The sequence below is a fragment of the Orycteropus afer genome, unplaced genomic scaffold (genome assembly GCF_000298275.1).
Source record: "Orycteropus afer afer isolate SDZICR_OR568_19922 unplaced genomic scaffold, OryAfe1.0 scaffold00097, whole genome shotgun sequence".
NCBI lineage: Eukaryota > Metazoa > Chordata > Mammalia > Tubulidentata > Orycteropodidae > Orycteropus > Orycteropus afer.
In genome coordinates, this window is record NW_006921684.1 from 9,494,740 (window position 1) to 9,519,504 (window position 24,765).

Sequence of the window (24,765 nt, forward strand, 5' to 3'; positions counted from 1 at the left end):
CCAATATCCTGTTTACAATCTTGTAAGCTTATTTACTTTAGATATTTCCATAGCTGGGTTGGTTTCTGGGTTATGCCATCATGTGTGTTAATGGTCAATTGTTGTTGGCTGTTGTTGGTTCTCTGTCCAAAAGACTCCCTTTAGCATCTCTTGTAAGGTTGGTCTGGTTTTAACAAATTCCCTTAATTTCTGCTTATCTGTAAATGTCCTAATTTCACCATTATATTTGAGGGACAGTTTTTCTGGGTACATAATTCTTGGTTGGAAATTTTTCTCTTTCAGAGTTTTATGTATACCATCCCATTGCCTTCTTGCCTCCATGGTTTCTGCTGAGAAATCTGAGCTTAGTCTTATTGGTTGGCCCTTGTAGGTAACTTTTTGTTTTTCTCATGCTGCTCTCATGATTCTTTGTTTGTTTTTGGTTTTGATGAGTTTGATGTTGATATGTCTTTGTGATTTTCTTTTGGGGTCTTTCCTTTTTGGGGTTCTTTAGACCTCCTGAATGGATATAGTCTCATCTTTCATCATATCAGGGAAGTTCTCTTCCAACAAATCTTGGACAATTTTCTCAGTGGTTTTATTTTTCTCTTCCTGTTCTTGAATTCTTACAGTTCCCTTTCTATATGATCTTGAGTTTCCCCACTTGAGCCTCAGTTTCTCCATTTATAAAGAGATGAAAGTACTGGATTCTAAGATTCTTTTAACACTAATGTCCTCTGATTGTCATCGATATATTTTGGGTAAGCTACACAGCCTTCTTCTTCTTTTTTTTTTTTTAATTGTGATTTGGGTGAAAGTTTACAGAGCAAACTTTCCATACAGCAGTTCTCATACACTTTGCCTCAAGGCATTGACTACAATTTACCACAATGCAACAGCTCCCCTCCCACTTCCTCCCCATAATTACCTCTTCCCTGTGTCCTTCCCTCCATACATTCTTGTCCCTTGAGCTCTCTCCCTGTGCATACATGGCCCTTTTCTTCTCCCATGATTGTTCTCTCCAAGGAGTATATCTACTTAATATAAACCTACAGCTCATATGCCTGTCTTTTGTTTGGCTGGAAGCCACAGGAGTGGGTTCAATTACAGACCTGAAGGGCAGCTGGGTGCCATAGTCTCAGTGGTTCCATCAGGCTCTATCAGACCAGCAAACCTGATCCTTTTTTTTTTTCCCAAATGATTTTGAGTTTTGTTCTACATTGTTCTCCCACTCTATCCAGGATCTCCTACATAGATGCCCCTCCGAGAGGTTGACAGTGGTAGCTGGGCACCATCTAGTTCTTTTGCTCTCACAGTCATATAACAGCCTTCTTCTTTGAACTCCCTTCCCTCACGTGACTGATCCTTATAGGGTTCTTCTACCTGATTCCTGTTTGCCCACAGCTAACAGAAAAGGGGGATACAAACCCACGCTGGGCCAATTATTTTCTTTCTCCTGGGAATTAGAAATTAGCATGGCTGGGCACTTTAATAAGGATAGGGGAATCATGTATCATAAAACGTCAGAGACTTGTCTACAGAGAAATAGAGATGTATGGAATCAATCAGCACTGAGAGACCAGGAGCCCCAGAGAAACAATGGGCATGATTTCCATTCTTGATGCAAACCAAAGTTCCTGATCCTAGTCCCTCAGGAGAAGCAACTGCACTTCACTCACTCACTCATTCATTAAATACTGACCAAGAGCCACTTCCCATATTTCATGCACTATTTTGGGCTCTAGGGTACATTTATGAACAAAAAGCACAACATCTCTGTCATCCTAGATTTTCTATTGGATAAGAGACAATAAACAAATAAATACACAACACATCAGGGTATGAGAAGGACTATGAAGAAACATAAATCTGGGCAAAAGGAGAGAAAGTGATGGATGATCAGGGAAGGCTTTTTGAAGCAAGTGACATTTGAACAACAGACTGAATAAAGGGAGTGAAAAAACCCTCCCTCATTTCAGGGAAGAGCTGTCCAGCTGGAGGAAACAGATCTTGCAAAGTTCTTTAGACAGGAATGTGCTTGGCATGTCAAGTGCAGCTGGTTCATATTCTTTTTTCTCATTCCAAGTCAGGCCATCATTGTGATGGATTTCACTGTGTGAAGAGTCCTTCCATTACACTGAATTTCCAATTCCCAAGCTTCCCTGGTTGAACGATACTCACCTTCACTCTACTTAGAAGGACCTTTCTAAATCTTCATAAAATATTCACCAGATTTTCTCACTCCCCTGCATAAAATGCTCCGTGGCTTCTTTACACTCAGGATATAATCTAGACTCTATTTACTAAGACACTATGGCTCATTCCAACCTCTCCAATCCCATCTTCAAATCCAAATTCGACCTCATCTCCACTACACATTCTGGCAATAGCCTTCTCTTGCCGTGTTTTTTTAAGATATATCAAGCTTATTACTCGGGCTCACATTCTTTATGCTGGCTGCTCCCTCTGCTGAGAGAATGCTTTGCTCCCAGATCCTTGCATGGTTGGCTCCTTCCCAACCTTCAAATCTCTGCTCAAATGTTAATTCTTAGAGTCATCTTACAAAAATAGCTCTCCCACAAATTGCTCTTTAACTATTTACCTTGTTTTATTTTCCTCAGAATTCTTATCAGTACCTAAATTGATATTTTAAATTTTTTATTACCTTTCTGTGCTACTATAGTCCAAGCTTCATGAGGATAGTGACTTTTTTCTTTCCTGTTTACCATCGCTAGAAGAGTAATTGCCATATGTTGTATGCCACTAACTTGATTTTGACTCACAGTGACCCTACAGGACAGAGTAGAAGGGACCCATAGAGTTTCAGGGGCTGTACTATTTATGGGAATGGATTGCTAGTTCTTTTCTCCCATAGAGTTGCTGGGTGGGAGTGCTTAACCATTGAACCACCAAGGCTCCTAACTGGCATACACTCAGTAAATATTTGTTGAGATAATGTGATGTGCCCAAAGACATATCTTCACTGATTGGTAAGGGTTACTGGTCTATAGGGTAGTATTTCACTGTGTGAAGACAACTTTCTTAAATGAGAACTAACTCCAATCTCTAAAACCCATACATTTTTTAGATGTAGACCATATCCTTACATATTGGGCTTGTATAAATCTACCTAATGAATTTTCATTGCTCCCAATAGAACTTTCATATGTTCTTTGCAGAGTAAAAGATTGTAAGGAAGGTGAAAGAGAGGATTTTCTGGTCTCTGTGACTGAAGATCATTTCCCTAGCAGACATGGCATGTGTGCTGTGCAAATAATTCAAGAAGCTGGACTATATGAAGAAGAATACAGCTTCCAGATTAGAGGACAACTCATTAACAACCTGTGATATGCAAATGACACAACCTTGCTTGCTGAAAGTGAAAATGACTTGAAGCACCTACTGATGAAGATCAAAGACTGAAGCCTTAGTATGGATTACACCTCAACATAAAGAAAACATAAATCCTCACAACAGACCAATAAGAAACATCATGATAAGTGGAGGAAAGATTGAAGTTCTCAGGGATTTCATTTTACTTGGATCCATAATCACTGCCCATAGAAGCAGCAGTGAAGAAATTAGACAACGTATTGCACTGAGCAAATGTGTTGTAAAAGACTTTTTAAAAAAGACTTAAAGAGCAAAGATGTTTTGAAGACTAAGGTGCACCTGACCCAAGTCATGGTATTTTCAATAGCCTCATATGCACGTGAGAGCTGGACAATGAATAAAGCCCACAGAAGGAAGAATTAATCCATTTGAATTGTGGTGTAGGCTAAGAATATTGAATACACCATGGACAGCTAGAAGAACAAACAAATCTGTCTTGGAGGAAGTACAGGCAGAATGTTCCTTAGAAGCGAGAATGGCCAGACGTTGTCTCATGTACTTTGGTCATGTTGTTAGTAGGGTCTAGCCCCTTGAGAAGGATGTCATGCTTGGTAAAGTAGAGGGTCAATGGAAAAGGGGACAACACTCAATGAGATGGATTGACACAGTGGCTGCTATGAAGGGCTCAAACAAAGCAAAGATTGTGAGGATGGTGCTAGACCAGGCAATGTTTTGTTCTGTTGCACATAGGGTCACTATGAGTCAGAATTGACTAGATGGCACCTAACAACAACAACAGATAAGGAAAAGTCAAAAAGAATAAGGGTTACATGATTTTTTAAAAAAATCACTTCCATAGCAGCTGTTACTTATTCAATTTGTCACATTATTTTCAGTTGTTCTCATGGTAATGTTTTAATGAGTAACACAAAAACAATAGTCAATTCAAAATGACATCCCAAACCTCCTAAACAAAAACATGTTTTATATATTTAAAACAATGGCCCGCCCCTGCTACATAACAAATATTATGCCCATGCAGTCCACTCCTTACTCTGCTTGAGTCGACATTATATGATCCTACCTGCAACATCAAACTCGATTTCCAGCGTGACCTTGTTAGTGATGGAAGAGTCTCGAAGGAGCTGATTGGCTTCCTCAAAGGTGCTGTCTTCAGTTGGAATTCCATTAATGACCATCACTCGGTCTCCAATCTGCAGCACCCCACATCTAAGTTTAGAACCACATGTTAGAGGTTATAGATAGACTGAAAAATTATGAAGCTGAGGGTGCCAAATCTACCTTATGTGATCCTTGCACAAAACTACAGTTTTGGTTACCTACTGCCGCTCTGACAGGAATATACCACAGATGGGATGGCTTTAACAAACAGAAGTTTATTCTCTTACAATTTTGAAGATTAGAAGTCTGAGTTCCAGGTGCCAGGTTCTAGGGCCTGGGTGGAAAGCCCCTCGACCTTAGGCTTCAGTTCTACCTCTTACTCCCGGCCCACTGAAGCTAGAGGTATCTCTTTACTCAGGCAGCTGCTAGCTGCTGAGGCTGACAAACCCAAGGTTGACTGGTGAAAAGGCACAGTCCCAATATTACCAAACCACACAGGAGGGCATTAATTTAAGTCCATTAAAAGTCCCAAAATCAGCAGGGCAACATGGCAGGCTGCTGAACAACAACTCGGCTACATGCAGGGTTCAAGCATGCCATTAGCTGGTGACCTTCCTCAAAGCTGCTTCTTATACACTGGAAATAGCCCACATCCCTGAAGCAGCTACTGAGCTGCTCCAGTAGATTCCACTATGGAGTTAATTACCAATCTCACCATGGGGAATAACTACATGCAGCTGCCCAGCCACTCAAAACCAGGCCCAGCCCAGTTGACATACAACCTTAGCTGCCACAACCATAGCCATTTTGTCTTGTCCATTCAATTCTGTGAGCATCATATTGTCATTGTTAGATGTGGTCAAGTCGATTCCAGTTCCTGAGACTCCATGTGTGCAGAGTGGAACTGATCCTTAGGGTTTTCAAGGCTGACCTTTCAGAAGCAGATCACCAGGCCTATTTTCTCAGTCATCTCTGGGTGAGTCCCAACTGATCCTATACAGCCATGGCAGTGTCTTGCACTCTTGCATTTCATGGCTACTTATGTGAACAAGGGAATCCTGAAGCACCTTAGACAAGTAATTAATAATTCAGCACCCATAGTATTATAATCTGGTCTGAACCAGTGTATGGTAATGATGAATGTACAATCCCTATGGCAGATAAATTATTAAAGTTTGAACTTCAGAAATTTTTCTTTATGGATATTCTCCTTTTTAATTAATGTAGCCTCTGGTCCCCTGATGGGCAAAATCTTCTAGATAAAGGAATCCAGGCTCGTTCTTCTAAAACTTGATCAAGGACATAAAATTTTATTGTCAGAACAGAGAGTTCATTACAGCTTGCATTTCCTGCATCGAGCACTGTTCCATAATTTATTAGCCACTCAGAGATAGCCAGTACCGGAAACACAGAGCAAAGAAAAGATGCTGTGAAGTAAAGTGTCTCACCTCTCTGCTGGGCTGTCAGCTTCAATATAGGAAATCAGGGGTGGAGAAGAGAGAGTCTCTGTGGCAAACACACTGCCCTGAAGTTGTATCCCAAATCCTGTGACAGGATCTGCTGTCAGCACAACCTCTGTGGTTTCTGTGTGAACAACCTGCCCAGCCAAGCCAACCGTACTGGAGGCTAAAGACACTGGAGGAGCAAACATGAAAAAGAATGACTTGGGGTTGGAGCAATTATGAACAATGAGAGAATTTCCAAAATAGATGATGTTTCTGAAAAAAATGGTGGGAGGTTAAATGCTGGTCTTCTAGAAAAGTTTAGCTAGATGTGAACAAGATAAACAAATCTAATATTTTTTACATTTCAACCATAACAGCAGTGCACTTACCTCCTCATTTTCCCACACTAGGGATTGTCATGGGGGTTGTGGGAAGAGGGTAGCCTTGGGGTTAGTGTGCCTGGATTCTACTCCCAGCTCTGCCACTAAGCAACCAGGTGGGTGCTCTTGAGGTGTGTCATTTAATCTCTTTGTGTGTCTGTATACAACATAGGAAAAAAGGAGCTAGGCTAGCTGGTCTTATGGTTTTTTCTACAGTCTTAACGGTTTTTTTTTTTTTTTTTTTTACCTAAGCTTTCTGCACCTAAGCTTTATTGACTTTTTACAAATAATCTGACCTTTGGTCCCTGGAGTGGTGAGGCTATGCTGGTCCTCAACCTTATTCTAGAATTGGGTTGGCATGATAGAGTTGTTTTCATTTTCCCTTAAATTCCTCCTGCCTCTAAATTTGGTCTCTTCAGCTCTTGTTCTTTCCCACTCAGTCACCAACCTACCTTGCCACCTCCTATTTCATTAATTCCTCTGATACTTACATAAGCCCTCAGTCCCACATTTTTATATGGCGTGTTCCCAGTCCCAATCCAGGTCAGGGAAGAGCTGGTCCACTCCCTGCCTACTGGGATCTGGCCATCTTTGCGCTCTGTCAGTGAACAAACTCTCTGCCTGTGGGGTCCTATGCTGCACCCTTACCTCTTCCAAAAAAAATTCTTCTGGCCCCCTTACTTTAATTGAAACCTGATGACACCATTTGCATCAAATCCCTCTCCAATCAGAAGCCATTTTTCTTTATTTCCCTTGCATGGGGCAAAGAGAAAGAATGGTTTATAATACTCTTTGCTCCACACATGCAGTGCTTTTCCCTCAAATCTCTTCTTTTAAAACTTGTATCTTCTCTGCTTATTTTCCCTTCATGTCATCCTCAAACTCACAGTCTTCTGACTTATAAAAGTTTTGCACAATCTCCTTGCTGACTTTAGGACTTGGCTCTTAATCTACCTCCCTGAACCTGTAGTCAGTCCTTGTCCTCATCTTTGACATCATGATGATAACTTTTCAACTTGCTGTATTTAAGTCTCTTTAGCTCTATCAATGCCAGTTACTAGTAATTCTGTTCTATTACAGCTCTTTGCCATGAGGGGCCTATGCTGGACCTTGTCTTCCTAAAAAAAAAAAAATAGATACATCTGCAAGATCTCAATACCTGAATCCTACTCTCTCATTACATATATCATAAGGATCTTTTCCAGTCCCTACTGATCTAATTATTTCTTTTTTATGTCTTTTGGTCCTATTCTTTTTCACTAGCCTCCTAATCTAATGCTATCCCAACAGTATTTTAGTAACAGATTTTTTCCCCTTTTGAGTAAAAGCATATCAGGGATGTCTTCATATTCCAGTTAAAAACAGACTACTGCAGTTGTGGTAGGAATTGGAGACCCAAGAGCCCTCTCCCTGCCTTATGTGGGAATCTGAGGGTTTGAAAAGGCATTGTCTTCACCTGTTGCCTTCTACTGGTTTCATTTCCCTCCAAACCCAACCTGGACTCCATGGTGACCATTTTTGCAACACTTCTGTTAGAGAGACTCTTTAATCTCACATGATTTTCTAACTCTAATACTCTATACCATTGGGAATTCCCAGTCAACTCTCTCCATTGCTATTTCTGAGATGCCAGAAGATGCTAGAGAAAGTCACTAAAAATTCATACTATTTTATGTTGAGCCTACAATCCTTTGCTGTCTAACATGTTTGACATCTTATATGATCCCTCACAGTCTGTCTCAAATGTTTCTATCCTTTTAAAGGTCAAACTTTACTTTTCAGCTCATTCCCTACAAGACTGAAAAGATCCAACCATTTGACAAGATTTTCTTCAACAACTTTCTTTTTAACCTCAATTTCTCTGAGTCACCACCTGTTCTCTCTCTCTCTCTCTTTTTTTTTCCTGTTTCAAGAGGATGTGTTCTTCCTTCCATTTCAAGGATAAATCCTTTTAGTGTCCTTCATACTATCCCTTACTACCTCCTCTGTTATTTTGTGCCATAAAAACTTCCTCTCTTGATGTTTTTCCAAACTTTCCTATGTACTCCTCTAGCTTCCTGGCCTCTGTCTACAGAGTTGGAAGGATTACTAACAGCTTAAAATTTGGCTTCTCCCTTCCCCTTTATGAAACTGCTTCTGACAGTCACTGATGATTTCCTGATTGCCAAAATCAACGACTTCATCCTCTCTAACCACTCTGCAGCAACTGGCTTGGGTGACCATCTATTTCTTTTTGAAATTCATCTCTTGGTTTCAGTGAAACCATTTTCTTAGATTCTTACTTTTTTTTTTCAACTCCTGCCAGTTCCTTTGCCTCCTCCTGGATCCGTAACACAGACTCCCTGCAATTTTGTATCTGTTTTCATTCTCAGACTTTCCTTCTTCTAATATGACCTATGCATGTATCTTCTCAAATCTGTCTAATCTTTTTCAAGGTCCAGTTTTGAATTTGCTCACCTGCTGATAACCCATCCACAGAGAGGTCTCATTGACTCCTCAAATCCAACATTTTCAAAATTAAGTTAATCATAGTCCCTTCCTCAATGCCACTATGATTTCTCTTAATGAGATCATCATGCTGATAGTCCTCCAGACTTTAAATCTCAAAGCAGCCTTTGACTCACAATTCCTCATTGTCTTTTAGAGACAATCAATTACTTAGTCCTTTCAGGATGATCACTGAAATACATCTTATGTAAATCCTTTTTTCCCTTTCCTACTGTCGATACCCTAGTTAAGGCTTTCATCGCTTTTTATCTTAATTATTCTAATATTCATACTTCCAGGTCCTTTCATGCCCAATGTTTTCTACATATTATTGCCCAATGACTTTCCCTTGATGACGACTTCATCATCACTAGGATAGATTACTGTATTAGACTTCTAACCAATGTTCCTGCTTCCTGTCTTAAGCTTCTTCTTCTTGTTGTTGTTATGTGCCATGAGCTAGAAACCTCCAAATTGCTGCCAGAAAGGCCTTTCTAACATGAAATGTCATCTTCCAATTTAGAATCTTTCATGGATCCCTACTTCCTATTGAACAAAATCTTCAATTCTAGCATACCCCACAGGTCGTTCACAAGTTCATTTTCTCCAGCTCATGCAGTCTCCCATGCCTCCACTCTCCCTCCGGACGCCACATGCTCCAGCTCTGCTTTCCTACCTCTGAGCCTCAATATCTACTGTGTCTTCTGCTCTTTGAACCCTCTCCAGTGTTTTCAATGCCATTTTCTTAGTTCAAGTTTGCTTTAGAATTAACTTCGTTCTAGCCTTATCCAGGCAGAGTTAGGTACTTTTCTTTTTACATATCCATAGCTTTTAATATATGGTCCTATTTCAGCATTTATCAGGTTTCACTTGCCTGCTTGTCTATTCATTTGATCCTGAGTTTTTTCCCCAATATTTTATTGGTCTTTAGATGAAAGTTCACACAGGGAATTGGACTTTTATTTAACAATTTTTATATAAAGGGTTTTATGACATTGGTTAAAATTTTTATAATGTATCAGCATTTTCATTATTTCCATTCTCTTTGTTCTGTTTCCATTGATCTAGCTTCCCTTTACCCCCTTGCCTTCTCATCTTTGCTTCTGGGTAAAGGTTGACTGCTTGGTTTCATATAGTTAATTGTTTAAGGGACATACCAATCACAGGTGATGTTGTTTATTTTATAATCCAAACTATTGTTTGGCTGAAATGAGACCTCTAGGTGTGGTTTCAGTTTTAGGATAAAACGGTATCTTATGGTGATATAGTCTTGGGAGTTCCTCCAGTCTCCATTGTCCAGTAAGTCTGGTCTTATTTATGAATTTTAGTTTTGTTCTGTGTTTTTCTCCCATTCTAACTAGGACTTTCTATTGTGTTCCTGGCCAGAACAATTGGTAGTGATAGCCAGGCATCATCTGATCTCAGGTTAGAAGAGGTCATGGTTCATGTGAGCAGTCAGTCCTGTGAACTAGTTTCTTCCTTGAGTCTTTGGTTGCCTTCCTTCTTTTTTACTTTAAACAAGTAAAGACCAGTAGTTCTTTCTTAGACGGCCATTCATAACCTTTTAAGACTCCAGGCGCTACTCACCAAACTAGGAGATAGAACATTAATTTTATTAACTATGTTATGCCAATTGACTAAGTTATACCATGAGACTATGGTCCTAAGCCCTTCAATCCAGTAAACCAATCCATGAGTTGTGTGGATATGTCTAGGAAGTCTCTGTAATTGTGTTTCTTGGGAGCTCTGGTGGCATAGTGCCTAAGGCACTTGACTGCCAACCAGAAGGTTGGCAGTTCAAACCCACCAGCCATTCCTCGGAAAGAAGGTTGGGCCATCTACTTCCGTAGTGATACTGCCTCGGAAACCCAAGGAGGGGTTGCTATGAGTTGGAGGTGGCTCAACGGCACCTCCATTATATTTATGGATATATATATACAGCATACACATATCCTATGGATACACTCATGTGTACATGTGATGCCCTCACTTATGCTTTCTTATAGACATGTAAGGAGCTCTGGTGGCACATTGGTTAAAGCATTTGGCTGGTAACCAAAAGATCAGAGGTTTGAACCAACCACCTGCTCCATGGGAGAAAGATGAGGCAGCTTGCTTTTGGAAAGATTTATAACCTTAGAAACTCTATAGGGCAGTTCTACTCTGTCCTATAGGGTCGCTATGAGTCAAAGTAGACTTGGTGGCAGTGGTGGGTATGGAAATGTATGCATACATTTCTACCAACGTAACCACATACATATTTTTCGGTTGTTATTACTATTGCTGCAAGACTGAATATGGTACAGCATTCAAAGTTGTCTCCTTTTCTTATATACTTCTGAGTGTCTTCATTGACTTTGGTCAAGCTGTGTGGACTTCACCTTTATTTGGAATTTTCTTTCCCTTCACCAAAAATAACAGGAGTCTACTATCTAGATTGTGACTCCCCCTCCACCCATCCCTAGTAACCATCAAAGAACATCTCTTTCTATGTGTATATTTATTCCTAACTTTTTATAATAGTGGGACCATATAATATTTGTTCTTTTCACTCAGCATAATATCCTCTAGATTCATCCATGTTATAAGATGCTTTGTGGACTTTTCATTATTATTTATAGTTGTGTAGTAATCCTGAGTTCTTTAAAAACTGGGATGAGATTTTTTAATCTCTGAATCCTAGAGCCTGGGACATTCAGTCAATGCTGAATAAAGGAATCACAATTTGTAATATCATTTACAGTTTCCTTTTTGGAATCACCACTTCATGTAGATGCTGCTGAGTTGCTATAAGAACCAGAAGCCATTCTTCAGGATCCAAACTTTTCCACTGTGGGAGTTACTCTGGTATCATAGCTGACAGGGCAGATGGGGTGGATTATTACTCTAAGGAGAATCAAGAAGAATCTACATCTGCTTAAGAATCACCATCATTGTTTTGTCTCAGCAGGATTGCTGTCAATGAGGTTGAAGCAGCCTGCAGTGACAGGGGTGAAGGGAGCCTTCAATACAAAGCTTTTTTTTACATGTGGGTGGTCTACAGTTCCAAGTCTGACATGGACTACCACATATTAATTGAGACTACATTTTCCAGTGTAGCTTTGGTGTGTACTTTGATTGCTTTCCAGACAATACTTTCTGTTATCGGTTAGGCAAAACCATGAGAAGATGATCTCCCTGTCAGGATCTGGAGAGTATTTTTTCCCAGTTACTACTCATACCAGAGGAGAGTACATTATTAGAACATCATCTGTTTGGCAGATTATTTCTACTCCATCTTCCAGGTAAAGCTTTTTGAAATTCAACAGGGATAATTTCAATTTGTCAATATTTCTATAGGTTCACATTAATATATTTTTATGCATTGTTGTTGCTGTTGTTAGGTGCCATACAGTTGAATCTGACTCATAGCAACCCCATGTACAACAGAAGGAAACACTGCCCGGTCTTGCACGTCCTCACAATCATTGCCATGCCTGAGCCCATAGTTGCAGCCACTGTGTCAATCCATCTTCTTGAGGAGCTTCCCCATTTTCACTGACTCTCTACTTTATCAAGCCTGATAATCCTTCTGCAAGGACTAATCCCTTCTGACAACATGATCAAAATATGTGAAATGAAGGCTGGCCATTCTTGCTTCTAAGAGCATTCTAGCTGTACTTTTTCCAAGACAGATTTGTTCTTGCTTCTGGCAGTCCATGATATTTTCAGTATTTTTCACCAACACTGAAATTCAAATGCATCAATTCTTCTTCAGTCTTCCTTATTCATTCTCCAGCTTTCACATGCATATGAGGGAATTGAAAATATTATGGCTTGGGTCAGGTGCAACTTTTTTCAAAATTACATCTTTGCCCTTTAAGACTTTAAAGAGGTCTTTTGTAGCAGATTTGCCCAGTGTGGTATGTTGTTCGATATCTTGACTGCTGGTTCCATGCACGTTGATTGTGGATACAAGTAATATGAGATCCCTGATAACTTCAAACTTTTCTCCATTTATTGTGATGTTATACTGGTCCACTTGTGAGGATTTTTGTTTTATGTTGAGGTGTAATCCATACTGAAGGCTGGAGTCTTTGATCTTCATCAATAGGTGCTTCACTTTCAGCAAGCCATGTTGTGTCATCTGCATATCGCAGATTGTTAATGAGTCTTCCTCCAATCCTATAAAACCAAAAATCCACTGCAATCTAGTTGATTCCAAGTCATAGAAATCCTCATTGGGTTTCTAAGGTTGTAAATCTTCACAAAAGCAGACTGCCCCATCTTTCTGCTGCAGAGCAGCTGGTGGATTTGAACTGCTAAGCTTTTGGTTAACTGCCAAATGCTTTAACCACTACACCAATTGAGCTCCTTACAGATTGAATAAGTAAGGTAAAAGGATACAACTCTGATGCACACCTTTCCTGATTTTAAACCATGCAGTAGCCCCCTGTTCTGCTGAAATGACTGCTTATTGGTCTATGTACAGGTTCCTCTTGAGCACAATGAAATATTCTGGAATTCCCAATCTTCACAATGTTATGCATAATTTATTATGATCCACACACAAATACCTTTGCACAGTCAATAAAACACAGGTAAGCATCTTTCTGATATTCTTTGCTTTCAGCCAAGATCTATCTGACACCAGCAATGATATCCTTCATTCCGGGCCCTCTTCTGAGTCTGGCTTGAATTTCTGGCAGTTCCCTGTCAATATATTGCTGCAACTGTTTTTGAATTATCTTCAGCAAAAATTTTACTTGCATGTGATATCAATGATATTGTCAGATAATTTCTGCATTCTGTTGGATCACCTTTGGAATGGGCACAAATATAGATCTCTTTCAGTTGTTGGCCAGGCAACTGTTTTCCAAATTTCTTGGCATAAATGAGCGAGCACCTCCAGTGCTGCATCCATACTGAAACATCTCAATGGGTATTCACCAATTCCTGGAGCCTTGGTTTTCACCAATGCTTTCAGTGCAGCTTGAGCTTTTTCTTCCAATACTATCAGTTTTTGATCATAATCTACCTCCTGAAATGGCTAAATGTTAGTCATTTCTTTTTGGTACAGTGACTTGGTGTATTCTTTCCACCACTTGTCTGTGAGTTTGTCATACTGTGGTGGCTTGTGTGTTGTTGTGATGCTGGAAGCTATCCCACTAGTATTTCAAATATCAGCAGGGTCATCCATGGTGGACAGGGTTCAGTAGAGATTCCAAATTAAGAAAGACTGAGAAGAAGGGCTATCCACTTCTGAAAATATCGGCTACTGAAAATCTTACCCTTTATCCATTGTTGTTGTTGTTGTTGTTATGTGCCATCGAGTCGGACCAGACTCATAGCGATCCCTCCTTGGGTTTCCGAGGCAGTACCACTATGGAAGTAGATTGCCCCGTCTTCCTTCCGAGGAGTGGCTGGTGGGTTTGAACCGCCAGCCTTCTGATTAGCAGTCAAGTGCCTTAGGCACTATGCTACCAGAGCTCCTCCTTTATCCATTAGAGATCTCAATTTTATACAGATATGTTGACTGCTTAAATGGTGTCTAAAAAAGCTTTCAAACTTTTGAGTTAAGTCATCTGTTTACCACCTTCATTAAGAAAGAATCAAGAAAAAATGGGTCAATTTAATAGTAAGAGGGGATTAGATTAGATATGGGGAAGACCTTTTCAAACGTAAGACTTGTTATATTTGACTTTTCTGTAATTTTTTTGGAACTGTTAGAGAAGACAGTTGAGAAATTTCATTCTGTAAAAGGTTTCGAGAATACAAACAAGCACTGATTCAGTTTGGGATCTATTTGGAGAGAACAGAAGTTGTTAGGAAATTGAATTTAGGATTTAAATAAATTTATGTATCACACATTTATTTTATAAACATAAATAATTATGTAAAATTATCATTTGTATCCTGGTAGCGTAGTGCCTAAGGCACTTGACTGCTAACCAGAAGGCTGGCGGTTCAAACCCACTAACCACTCCTCGGAAGGAAGATGGGGCAATCTACTTCCGTAGTGATACTGCCTCGGAAACCCAAGGAGGGGTCGCTATGAGTCGGGTCTGACTCGATGGCACATAACAACAACAACATCTTATCTATAGGATTATATTAAATAACTTAGAGTTTTACAGTGAACTCTGAAAGTCCTCTGATATATTAAAATCTATTCTTTGAAATAGTAAAAGTTGATTAGAAAACGGTATGTATTGATTGCTGTTGTGATTGTTAGGTGCTGTTGAGTCATCCGTTCTTACTCGTAGTGACTCTACGTACAACAGAACAAAGCACTGCCCAGTCCTGCGCCATCTTCACAGTCATTAGGTTTGAGTCCATTCTTGCAGCCACAGTGTGTATGCACCTTCTTGAAAGTCTTCCTTTTTTTTTTCATTGTCTACTTTACCAAGTATGATGTCCTTCTTCAGGGACTAGTCCTTTCTAATAACATGCCCAAGGTACATGAGACAAAGTCTCACCATCCTTGCTTCTAAGGAACATTCTGGTTGTACTTCTTCCAAGACAGATTTGTTTGTTCTTTGGGCATATTTAATACTATCAATATTAACTATTAACAATAATTATTAATAAATATCCATATTTATTTGGTATATTTAATATTCTTTGCCAACACCATATTACAAAGGGATAAATTCTTCTTCTGTCTTCCTTACTCATTGTCATGTTTTGGAGGCGTATGAGGCAACTGAAAATACCATGGCTTGGGTCAGGAAGATCTTAGTCCTGAAAGAGACATCTTTGCTTTTTAACACTTTAAAAGTCTTATGCAGTAGATTTGCCCAGTGTGACAAGCTGTTTGATTTCCTGACTGCTGCTTCCATGGGTGTTGACTGTAGATACAAGTAAAATGAAATCCCTGACAATTCCAATCTTTTCTCTATTTATCGTGATGTTGTACTGGTCCAGCTGTGAGTAGTTTTGTTTTCTTTACATTCAGGTATAATCCATACTGAAGAATGTAGTCTTTGATCTTCATTAGTAAGTCTCATTCACTTTCAGCAAGCAAGGTTGTATCTCAACTGCTTATCACAGGTGGTTAATGAATCTTCCTCCAATCTTGATGCCCTGTTCTTCTTCATACAGTCCAGCTTCTTGGATTATTTGCTCAGCATAAAAACTGAGTAAGTATGGTGAAAGGATGCAACCTTGATGCACACACTTCTTGATTTTAAACCACGTAGTATCCCCCTGTTCTATTCAAATGACAGCCTCTTGGTCTATGTACAGCTTCCTCATGAGCACAATTAAGTATTCTGGAATTCCCATTCTTCCATTTGTTATGATCCACACAATCGAATACCTTTGCATAGTCAATGCAACACAGGTAGACATCTTTTTGTTATTCTCTGTGTATGTTTTGATTACTCATCAAAATTGAAGTCTTGAAAACTAGTACCAGATGTGAAAAAGAAATTACTGATATAAAGATGATGAGCCAGAAGTTGAAACAACCAATACGACTTGGAGGAGAAAAAGGTGAGCTTGATTATCCTGCTTCATTAGTGGGGTCAACCAGTAGAAGAAAATAAAGGTGATCAATTACAATCTTGTAGTTAAAAAATTTGTATGATGAATTCTCTCTCCATTACGTCATACTCCCACAAGAAATTCAGTTGGCTCTAGGCTGCACGCTCCTGGCTCTGGCCTGAGACGTAGCCATTTTTACTCACAGGTGAAGATAGCAATCATTAAATTGCAGATACAGTGTGACTGAATACTGCTAACTGGTGTATAGAGACATTGTGTTCAGGAGTCATCTCTCCTCTGTCTGGGTTCCATTTGCATATGGAGGTTTCTGCTCACAACCTTTCAGGTTTGCAGGGAATGAGGTTGTGTTTTAGTTATTTCTCATCTTTTCTGGTGTAAGGAAGGGAGGGGAGCAAAAGACTGTTCTTAAACTTGAAAGTTTAAAAATTCATCAAATGTTTCCTTAATTTAGAAGGTTGTGAGGTTTACTATAAAATACGATGAACACTTAAAAAACTCAGAAAGCACAAACCCCAAAGATTTATTAATATAACATGTTTTTCATTATTTGATCCTATAATTTGAGGTTAGTGACCTTTTTCTCAAGTGCTCTACATTAGAATCAGCCTGTTGCAATCAGGTAGCATATGCTCCATTTCAAGGGCACAGTGGTGGTGGTGGTGGCCAACAGCTCCAATTCTCCAAATGGTGGGTAGGTCTCAAGACACCCCTTTTCAGGGCTCTCTGCACTGTCACTTCTCAGAGCTTACCGTTAGCTGCCTTCACCTTCCATTCTTTTTTCAGCAGTCGATGGAAGGGACCAGAAAAGTTGTTTGGTCTTCTCATTCTCCTCCTTTCAGCTCTTTTCAATGTTGTCTTCCCAAGTAGCAAGGGGTGATGACAAAAGAGGCAAAGACCATCCTGGGAGTATGTCCTAACTTCTGCTCTTTGCTGCCATTCAGTTGGACTAGGAGAAGGCAGTGTCTCTACACTGGATCTGCATGTAGGAACAGGAAGCAGAAAGCAGGGGCAACTAGCCAGACCCCCTGCTCAGTCACGCCACCATGACAGGAGGATGACTGGATTCTGGTACAAGCATGGTCCTCTTTGGCAGCCCAGGCAGTGGTAAAAAGGTCAACAAATATCTGGAAGAGGTGATGAGAGGGTTCCCTCTGTGACATAGCTCTTTAGCCTGCCCAGGGCTTTGTGACACTCCCTGAAAGCTTAGGGAGTGTACAACAAAGGTTGTTGTACACATTCTGCTCCCTCTCAAACAAGCATCACTTTCCTGTTTTAATCTTTGTTCCATGAGTCATCCCTGGGTGGTGCAAACTCACAAATGCACTCAGCTCTAACCAAAAGGTTGGGGATGAAAGTCCAACAGAGGCACTTTGGAAGAAAGGCTTGGGTATCTGTTTCGAAAAATCAGTCATCATAAACCCTGTGGAGCACAGTTCTACTCTGATACACGTGGGGTTGCCATGAAATGGAATCAACTCCATGGTAATTGGCTCTTTAACATGTTGGTACAGACTTCTATTTTCTCCTTTGGTCAATGATATAGAATATTTTAATATTTATATGAGATGGCCTCATTCTTTTCTGGCCATGTGCTTCCTTTGTACTAAAACATATGTAAGAATTTTTTTATTTCTTGCCCCCTATTTGAAGACTCTGTCCTCAACTCACCACTAGTATAGCAAACAGCCTTTTATTATTATTATTATTATAGGTGTGGCTTTTGCAATGATTCACCATCCATCCAAATGGCCTGGTTGCTATAGAAACATAAGTATTAGAAAACAGGCAGCAAACGGTGGCACAGAATAAAGACATAAATATAGTGGTGGAAATAAACTAGGGTACAGGAAGAGTGGCAATAAACTTTTATTATCAGTTATTTGGAAAAACCTTTATATCTAAAGTGACCATACCATGTTTAAGCAATAAAAAAGAAAAAATAGAAACAAAAATCCTCATTTTTCATATCTGAATTTAGAAAACTATCATTGGTTTTTCAGATCTTTTTGAAGTGCAGGCAAAAGTTCACAGCATTTTGAACGTTAGTGTTTGATTAAAATATAAAACGTATGCTCTCCTGCAACACATTTATAAACACTCTGGTAGGTGTCTTGTCTGTAGCAAACATGAACAATTAGAAATTTCATGAATGCGGTTTCTGTTCACACTTCCACTACGGTGGAGAATAATGTGTTGGTTCAGAGAGAATTTATGAGTTTGGTATGGGTATTAGTGACAGTGTGGCCTCAGTTTTTGTTCACTGCTAAAAAATTCAAGATGTGTAAATATCAACCTGAGATAGTCAAACATATTATCATTCATTTATATTTGCTACTAGCCTTAATCAACGAAGCAGGTCTTACCTAACACAAACAAATGGTTAGCTTTTGAAGGAGAAATACAAACATTAATGAATTCATTTTAATTGCTCTTCCTCATTAAGGGCTGTTATAGCCTCTTTCTATCGGTTATAAGTACTGTACATGAAGCCATTACATGTAAATGTTTCAAATATCTACCATTATACAAATATCCACCATTAACTCTGAAGGCGGGAGCTTTGATAGCGTAGTGTCTAAGGCACTTGACTGCTAACCAGAAGGCTGGCGGTTCAAACTCACCAGCCACTCCTTGGAAGGAAGATTGGACAATCTACTTCCGTAGTGATATGCCTCAGAAAAAGGAGGGGTCGCTATGAGGCAGGTCCCACTCGAGGCACATAACAACAACAACAAACCCTGAAGGCATTATATGGAAAACTCAAGAACTATGCATTAGACCAAAGTGTAACCACTGTGAAAATGTCTAAATCTGAGAGTAATGTCAACAGATTTTTACATATGACAATTCAGATACAGACATAATAAAAGCTAACACTTATACTTTCAAATCAGCTAACAATTAAATAGTGCTTACTATTTAAATGTGTTGTTTTGAGCCTACATAGTATGCTTTTCACAATTACCACATGAGGTAAGTACTATAATTATCTCCATTTTTGTAGATAAAGAAGTTAAGGGATAGAGAGTATAAGACACTTGCTCAAGGTCTTACAGCTAGAAAGTAATGATTCTTGGGTAAGAGCTCAGGCAGCCTGGTTTCAGAATCCATGCTCATGACCAGTTCACCACAAGCTTCAACTAGTAAAAATAATTTACTCCAAAGTTAGTTAAAAAAAAAAAATAGGACTCTAGAAGAGTGTCTAAGGCACTTGACTGCTAACCAGAAGGCTGGCAGTTTAAACCCACCAGCCACTCCTCGGAAGGAAGATGGGGCAATCTACTTCCGTAGTGATACTACTTCAGAAACCCAAGGAGGGGTCACGATGAGTTGGGTCTGACTCCACGGCACACAACAACAGGAAGAAGTTCCTTGGATTCATTTTGACTGAACTCAATCTTCTTTTCATATTTTTTAACTTCAAGTTTACTGTTATTTAACTATATTAAAGATGATACATCCCCTTATAAATGAAGGGACATGCAAGGCAAAATCATGAACACACCACAGTGAAGCCTTCTCTTTTGCAATGGTTTTCTTTGTAAGGAAATCTGCAGCTTCCTAACATGAAGACACCACTTCCTGGTGTAAGGATTGGTTGGTCTCCTACACAGATGGTGACATTGGTGGGAGTGGTCATAGATCCTCCTGGAAAGATGAATCTCTGACAAACAAACTTAAGAGCCAATAAATTCAATCACCTTTCCTCAGAAGAACCTTCTCTCTTCCATACCAGCCTAGAAGTAACTGAGTTTAATTTTATTGAGATAATTTAAAGATGTTCCTTATTCTTATTCCCATACTAAGCACAGAAAGAGACTCCACATTCTTTGAGCTTCTTTTACAGTAATACAATCCTGCCTACTAAAAAGGACACACAGGATGAGAAATAGTCACATCTCTGTAGATTATGACTTGACTGATCCGGTTGGAAAGGTAAATGCTCCCTTCCTCCCAAAACCATGTGATCAGCTAAGAGAAAATGATCTTCCCCAATAGAAAGGGAAAATTCAGGAATCATTTGTGCTTCTCCACCATTAAGACATCCAATTACCCTTTCTTTATATGTACAATAAACTACCCAAAAGCAAGTAGCGGACCAGGCCTTTCTAGTTCCACTTAATCTATACTGTGCTTGACTATCTCAGAAGATGATATTTCCAGCAACCACAGTTGAAATTCCTAAACTGTAGGATGCTTGTTGTAAAGCTGAGCACCCTCTCACCCTTCTGAAGGCTGGAGTAGGCAATAAGGCACTGCATCTCTTAGAGCAGTGATTCTCAATGCAGTATGACCGGGGTGGCAGGGACTTGGTTTTTTTGGGGAAAGTATTAGAATCTCAAGGAATGGGACACAGGTTGAAAATACCTATCAGGTATTTTCATCATCACTTCTATATTTTGGCCATGAAATGTAGTTTAATATGAAATTTATAGCAACTTTCGTTTAAAATGCATGAGAATCTTTTCTCTTTCAAAAGGGGGCATAGGTTTCAAAAGATTGTTTTAGAGTGAATAAGAAACTAAGAACAAGGATTTCATGTCCAAAGCTACCCAGAATATAAGGAAAGATTCTTAAAGGAAAAAAAAAAATGAAGAAGAAAATTACATCTTTGGTTATTTTATCAAATCAAAAGAGTGAAAAAAAAAAAAAAACCTGAAATAAAAGTTGTAAGAATGGTATATTCACTAACAAATTCAGGCTGAAGTTATATTCCTGTGCAATCAGTAGCATACAGATAATACAGATCATTTTAATGGTCTCTGGCACATAGCTGTGTGCTAATTAGCATTAACCTGATTATTTAACACAACAACAACAATAACAACAGCAAACCCAGTTGTTGTTGAACTGACTCCAACTCATGGCAACCCCATGTGTGTCAGAGTACAACTGTACTCCACAGAGTTTTCAAGGACCGGTGTTTTGGAAGTAAAACACCAGGACTTTCTTCTGTAGCATTCTGGGTGGAGTGAAACCTTCAACTTTTCAGTGAATAGCCAAATGTGTTACCCAATTGTACCACCCAAGGACCTGATGATCTAGGTACTGCACAACACACTTTCCTTTGGTGTCAGTATTTCAAGACTGCAATGCCTACACAGTTTCTCCAGGCCAAATGACATCAGATAACATTTCACTTACGTGAACTTTTGAAGTCTTTCTTTTTCAGTCTCCTCCTCATCATGGTTCCGCGTGGGCTAGTGGAGTAGAGGCTGCGAGGTAAAGTCCCCATGTTCAGGGAACTCAGGCTGTATGCACTCATGGAGGTAGGAGAGAAGGATGAAGACACCAAAGCTGCTGTAAGAGAGTGAAGACTTGGCACAGAGCGTTCTCAGGCAGTTGCGAGCCAACCAGTAACAATGCAGAGAGACACACAAGAGATGCACAGCAATGGTTAATAAGTCCCCAAACCAGACAGGGACCAGGCTCAGGAGCTATGGAGACAGCACTTTAAAATCTCAGTGTTAGAAGAGACTGTACACGCCCGAGGAACAATAGGATCCTCACGCGTACAATGGAACACAGAAAAGCTCTATGACTTTTGCTTAGGCAAAAAGCAAACATTAAAACAAATTTCTCAATAAACAACAACTCAATGCATCAGAGATATAATCTTACTTTCACAGATATTTTCTGACATAATTTCATAACTGATTCTACATACACAAAGAAGATATGAGAACATTATACTCTATGTAATATTCTGAATTATTATCTCCTGACCACATATAAAACATCCTGAACATTTACATATTTCTCTCACAACAAATGTTCTCTGGTAGAAAACAACTTAGGAGATATCAGAAATGATAATCTGCTCTTACAGAAAAAGCATACAACACACATGAAGCCAATGATGTAATGAATTAGATGAGGAAGGAAGGAGAATATAACTAAAATAAAAGAGCAAGCGAAGAAAGCTTGGAATATTACGAGGGCTGTTTGGAGCAGGCGCTTTCGGGAGTGTCAGGGCGGGCACTCTGCAATGGTCAGGGTGGTACGTGTTATAATGATGGTAGTTGTGAAGGCTGCTGTGGTTGCTGGCCCAGGAATCCCAGGTAAGTTGCCTGTCGCTCCTCTGAATTTTCACTGCCCATATGAAGTGATGATGAGAAAACAAACAAACAAACAAAAAAAGAACCAAAAAAAGAGGAGAAAGTAACTGAACTGCACAAATAAAAAGTGTGGCCAAATAAAAGCAGCTTGCAAAAAAGAAGAAAATCTACTTGGCTTTGCCCTTTCTCAGTGGTCAGCAAAACAGATGATTAACATCAGGGGTGGAAACTTTTCATCTTCCCAAGAATAATGCACGTCTTTTCCCAGACCATTTTTCTTTCCTTTTCAGATGAGTATTGAATCAATTTCTAATCTCCCCCTGTGCACTGCAGCAGAGATTAAAAACATTTTTTTTTTCCAAAAAACTTGAAAGTCAACCCTATAAAGATCTATGGCACATGAGTAGTGATTAAAGCTTTGCAAATCTTGGCCAGTTAGTAGTACTTGTTTAGACAAAAAGAAAAGAAGGAACAATAAATCAGATTGGCTCATGAATCAAGTGGTTTACTAGTCAAACACCACAATTTACTGCTCTGACATTTTAATTACACTATGATCCATCACTTGCATTTAATTTTCCTCAATAATAGACCACTCTAATCATCTATCATTAAAAGAATCTTATCCTCACTAATAACGAGAAAAAACAAGTTACAATGTTTTATAATTTTCTTAGTATTTTTGGAAAACATTATTTAAACTTGAAATACATGTTGAATTTTAAAAATATTTCACATGTTCTTATGTTTCCTGAAGGTGGCATAAAATTTAATAAAGTTTATTTAAAGTTTTCATGTCCCTTCCCTTGGCATAGTGCCTAAGGCATGTGACTGCTAACCAGAAGGCTGGTGGTTCAAACCCACCAGCCACTCCTTGGTAGGCAGGTTGGGCAATCTACGTCCATAGTGATACTGCCTTGGAAACCCAAGGAGGGGTCTCTATGAGTCAGATCCAACTCAACAGCAGTGAGTTTGGTTGTTTTTTTAAAAATAATTCTTCCATTCTATATTCAATCTTGCTAAGATTTGATCATCTATCCATCATCTTGATGGGTAGATGTTTGGTACTGTGTCTGACAAAATTTTTCATTTAACAACCTTAAAGACCTAAAATAACATATGAACGCACATCTTCTACTTTCCTGATTCTAATGTTAGATGTGTTATATGTACATTATTTAGCAGTATTTCCTCACGTGGGAAAGATGAACACTTTGCATATTTAAAGGAAGGTCATTTAGATGAGGGCTTAAGTCATAACATCTGTGATACTGGGTTCACTGACCACTTCCTTTCTGGGAGGAGACAGGGCATGGAACAAGAGCATTAGCATTTCAGATGACTGTAGGGTGGGGCGGACCTGGTTTTAGTTCTGGCTCCATTCCTTCCTATCTATATGATCTTTGTCACTTACTCGGCCTCTCTCTGGCTCAGTTTCCTGTCTGTCAAATGGCTATCGTGAAAGGACTGCTGTGAAGGTTAAATGAGATTAGGCATGCCAGGTGCTTAGCAAGGTGCCAGTACACAAATGAAACAGTTATTGGTAAGAACGTTGATTCTGCCTGCTTTTTTCTGTACTGGCCAATAAAGAATCTTTTAAAAAGAATAGCTGTATCTCTCACTTAACACATTTCACTCAATAGACACTTACATTTTAGAGAATATCTAAATGTAGAAGAACATTTTGATAGCCACCATAATTTTGTAACCCTACGGAGCAGTTCTACTCTGTCCTATAGGGTGGCTATGAGTTGGAATTGACGCATAGCACACAGCAACATACCATCTGGCCCTTTCTATTCCACCGTTGTTTCTGGTTCAGGCTCCATCTCTCTTCTCCTCTCTCCTAGTTCAAGCCACCATCTGGTTCACCTGGACCACTGCAACACCTACAGACTTGGCTTTCCAATTACATTCCTTCATAGTTAACTTCCACTATCCATAACACAGCTGGGGGATCTTTTAAATATATTAATTAGTTTATGTCACTTCATTTAAACTATGTCAATGACTTACCATTACAAAGGGAATCAAATCCAGTCTCTCCTTATCTCTCCAGGTTTATCTCCTACCACTCTCTCTCTCTCATTCACTATGTTTTAGTCAAACTGTTCTTATGTCTGTTCTTAAAACAAGCCAGGTTTCTTCTTGCCTCAGGGACTTTGCAATTATTATTCTTTTTGCCTCTAAGTGCCTCCCCCCACTCCAGCTGGTTACATGGGTGACTCCTTCTCATCACTGAGGTCTCAGCTCAGGTGCAACCTCCTTGGAGGAGTCATTGCTGACTTTCCTGGCTAAAATAACTGCCCTGCCCCATGCTACCTCATTACTATTTCATATTCTTCATAGCACTTGTTACTGTCTGGAATGGCTTCATTTACTTAATATATTTTTAATGTTTGTCTCTCCTTACTAAAATGAGAATAGGAATCAACTTTGTCTGTCTTGTTCATTAGATAGTCTAGCAACTAG

At 39.4% G+C, this 24,765-nt stretch overlaps 1 protein-coding gene across 1 annotated transcript in view; it reads right to left on the minus strand.

Moving 5' to 3' along the window:
• Positions 1–24,765, minus strand: part of GRIP1 (glutamate receptor interacting protein 1) — a 515,267-nt gene that overhangs the window by 81,523 nt on the left and 408,979 nt on the right. The window contains exons 10-13 of the mRNA XM_042781204.1: positions 22,172–22,327; positions 21,380–21,535; positions 5,883–6,069; positions 4,397–4,542 (exon numbers count right to left, since the gene is read on the minus strand). Coding sequence (XP_042637138.1) covers positions 4,397–4,542; positions 5,883–6,069; positions 21,380–21,535; positions 22,172–22,327 — 645 coding nt within the window. The remainder of the gene's footprint in view (positions 1–4,396; positions 4,543–5,882; positions 6,070–21,379; positions 21,536–22,171; positions 22,328–24,765) is intronic.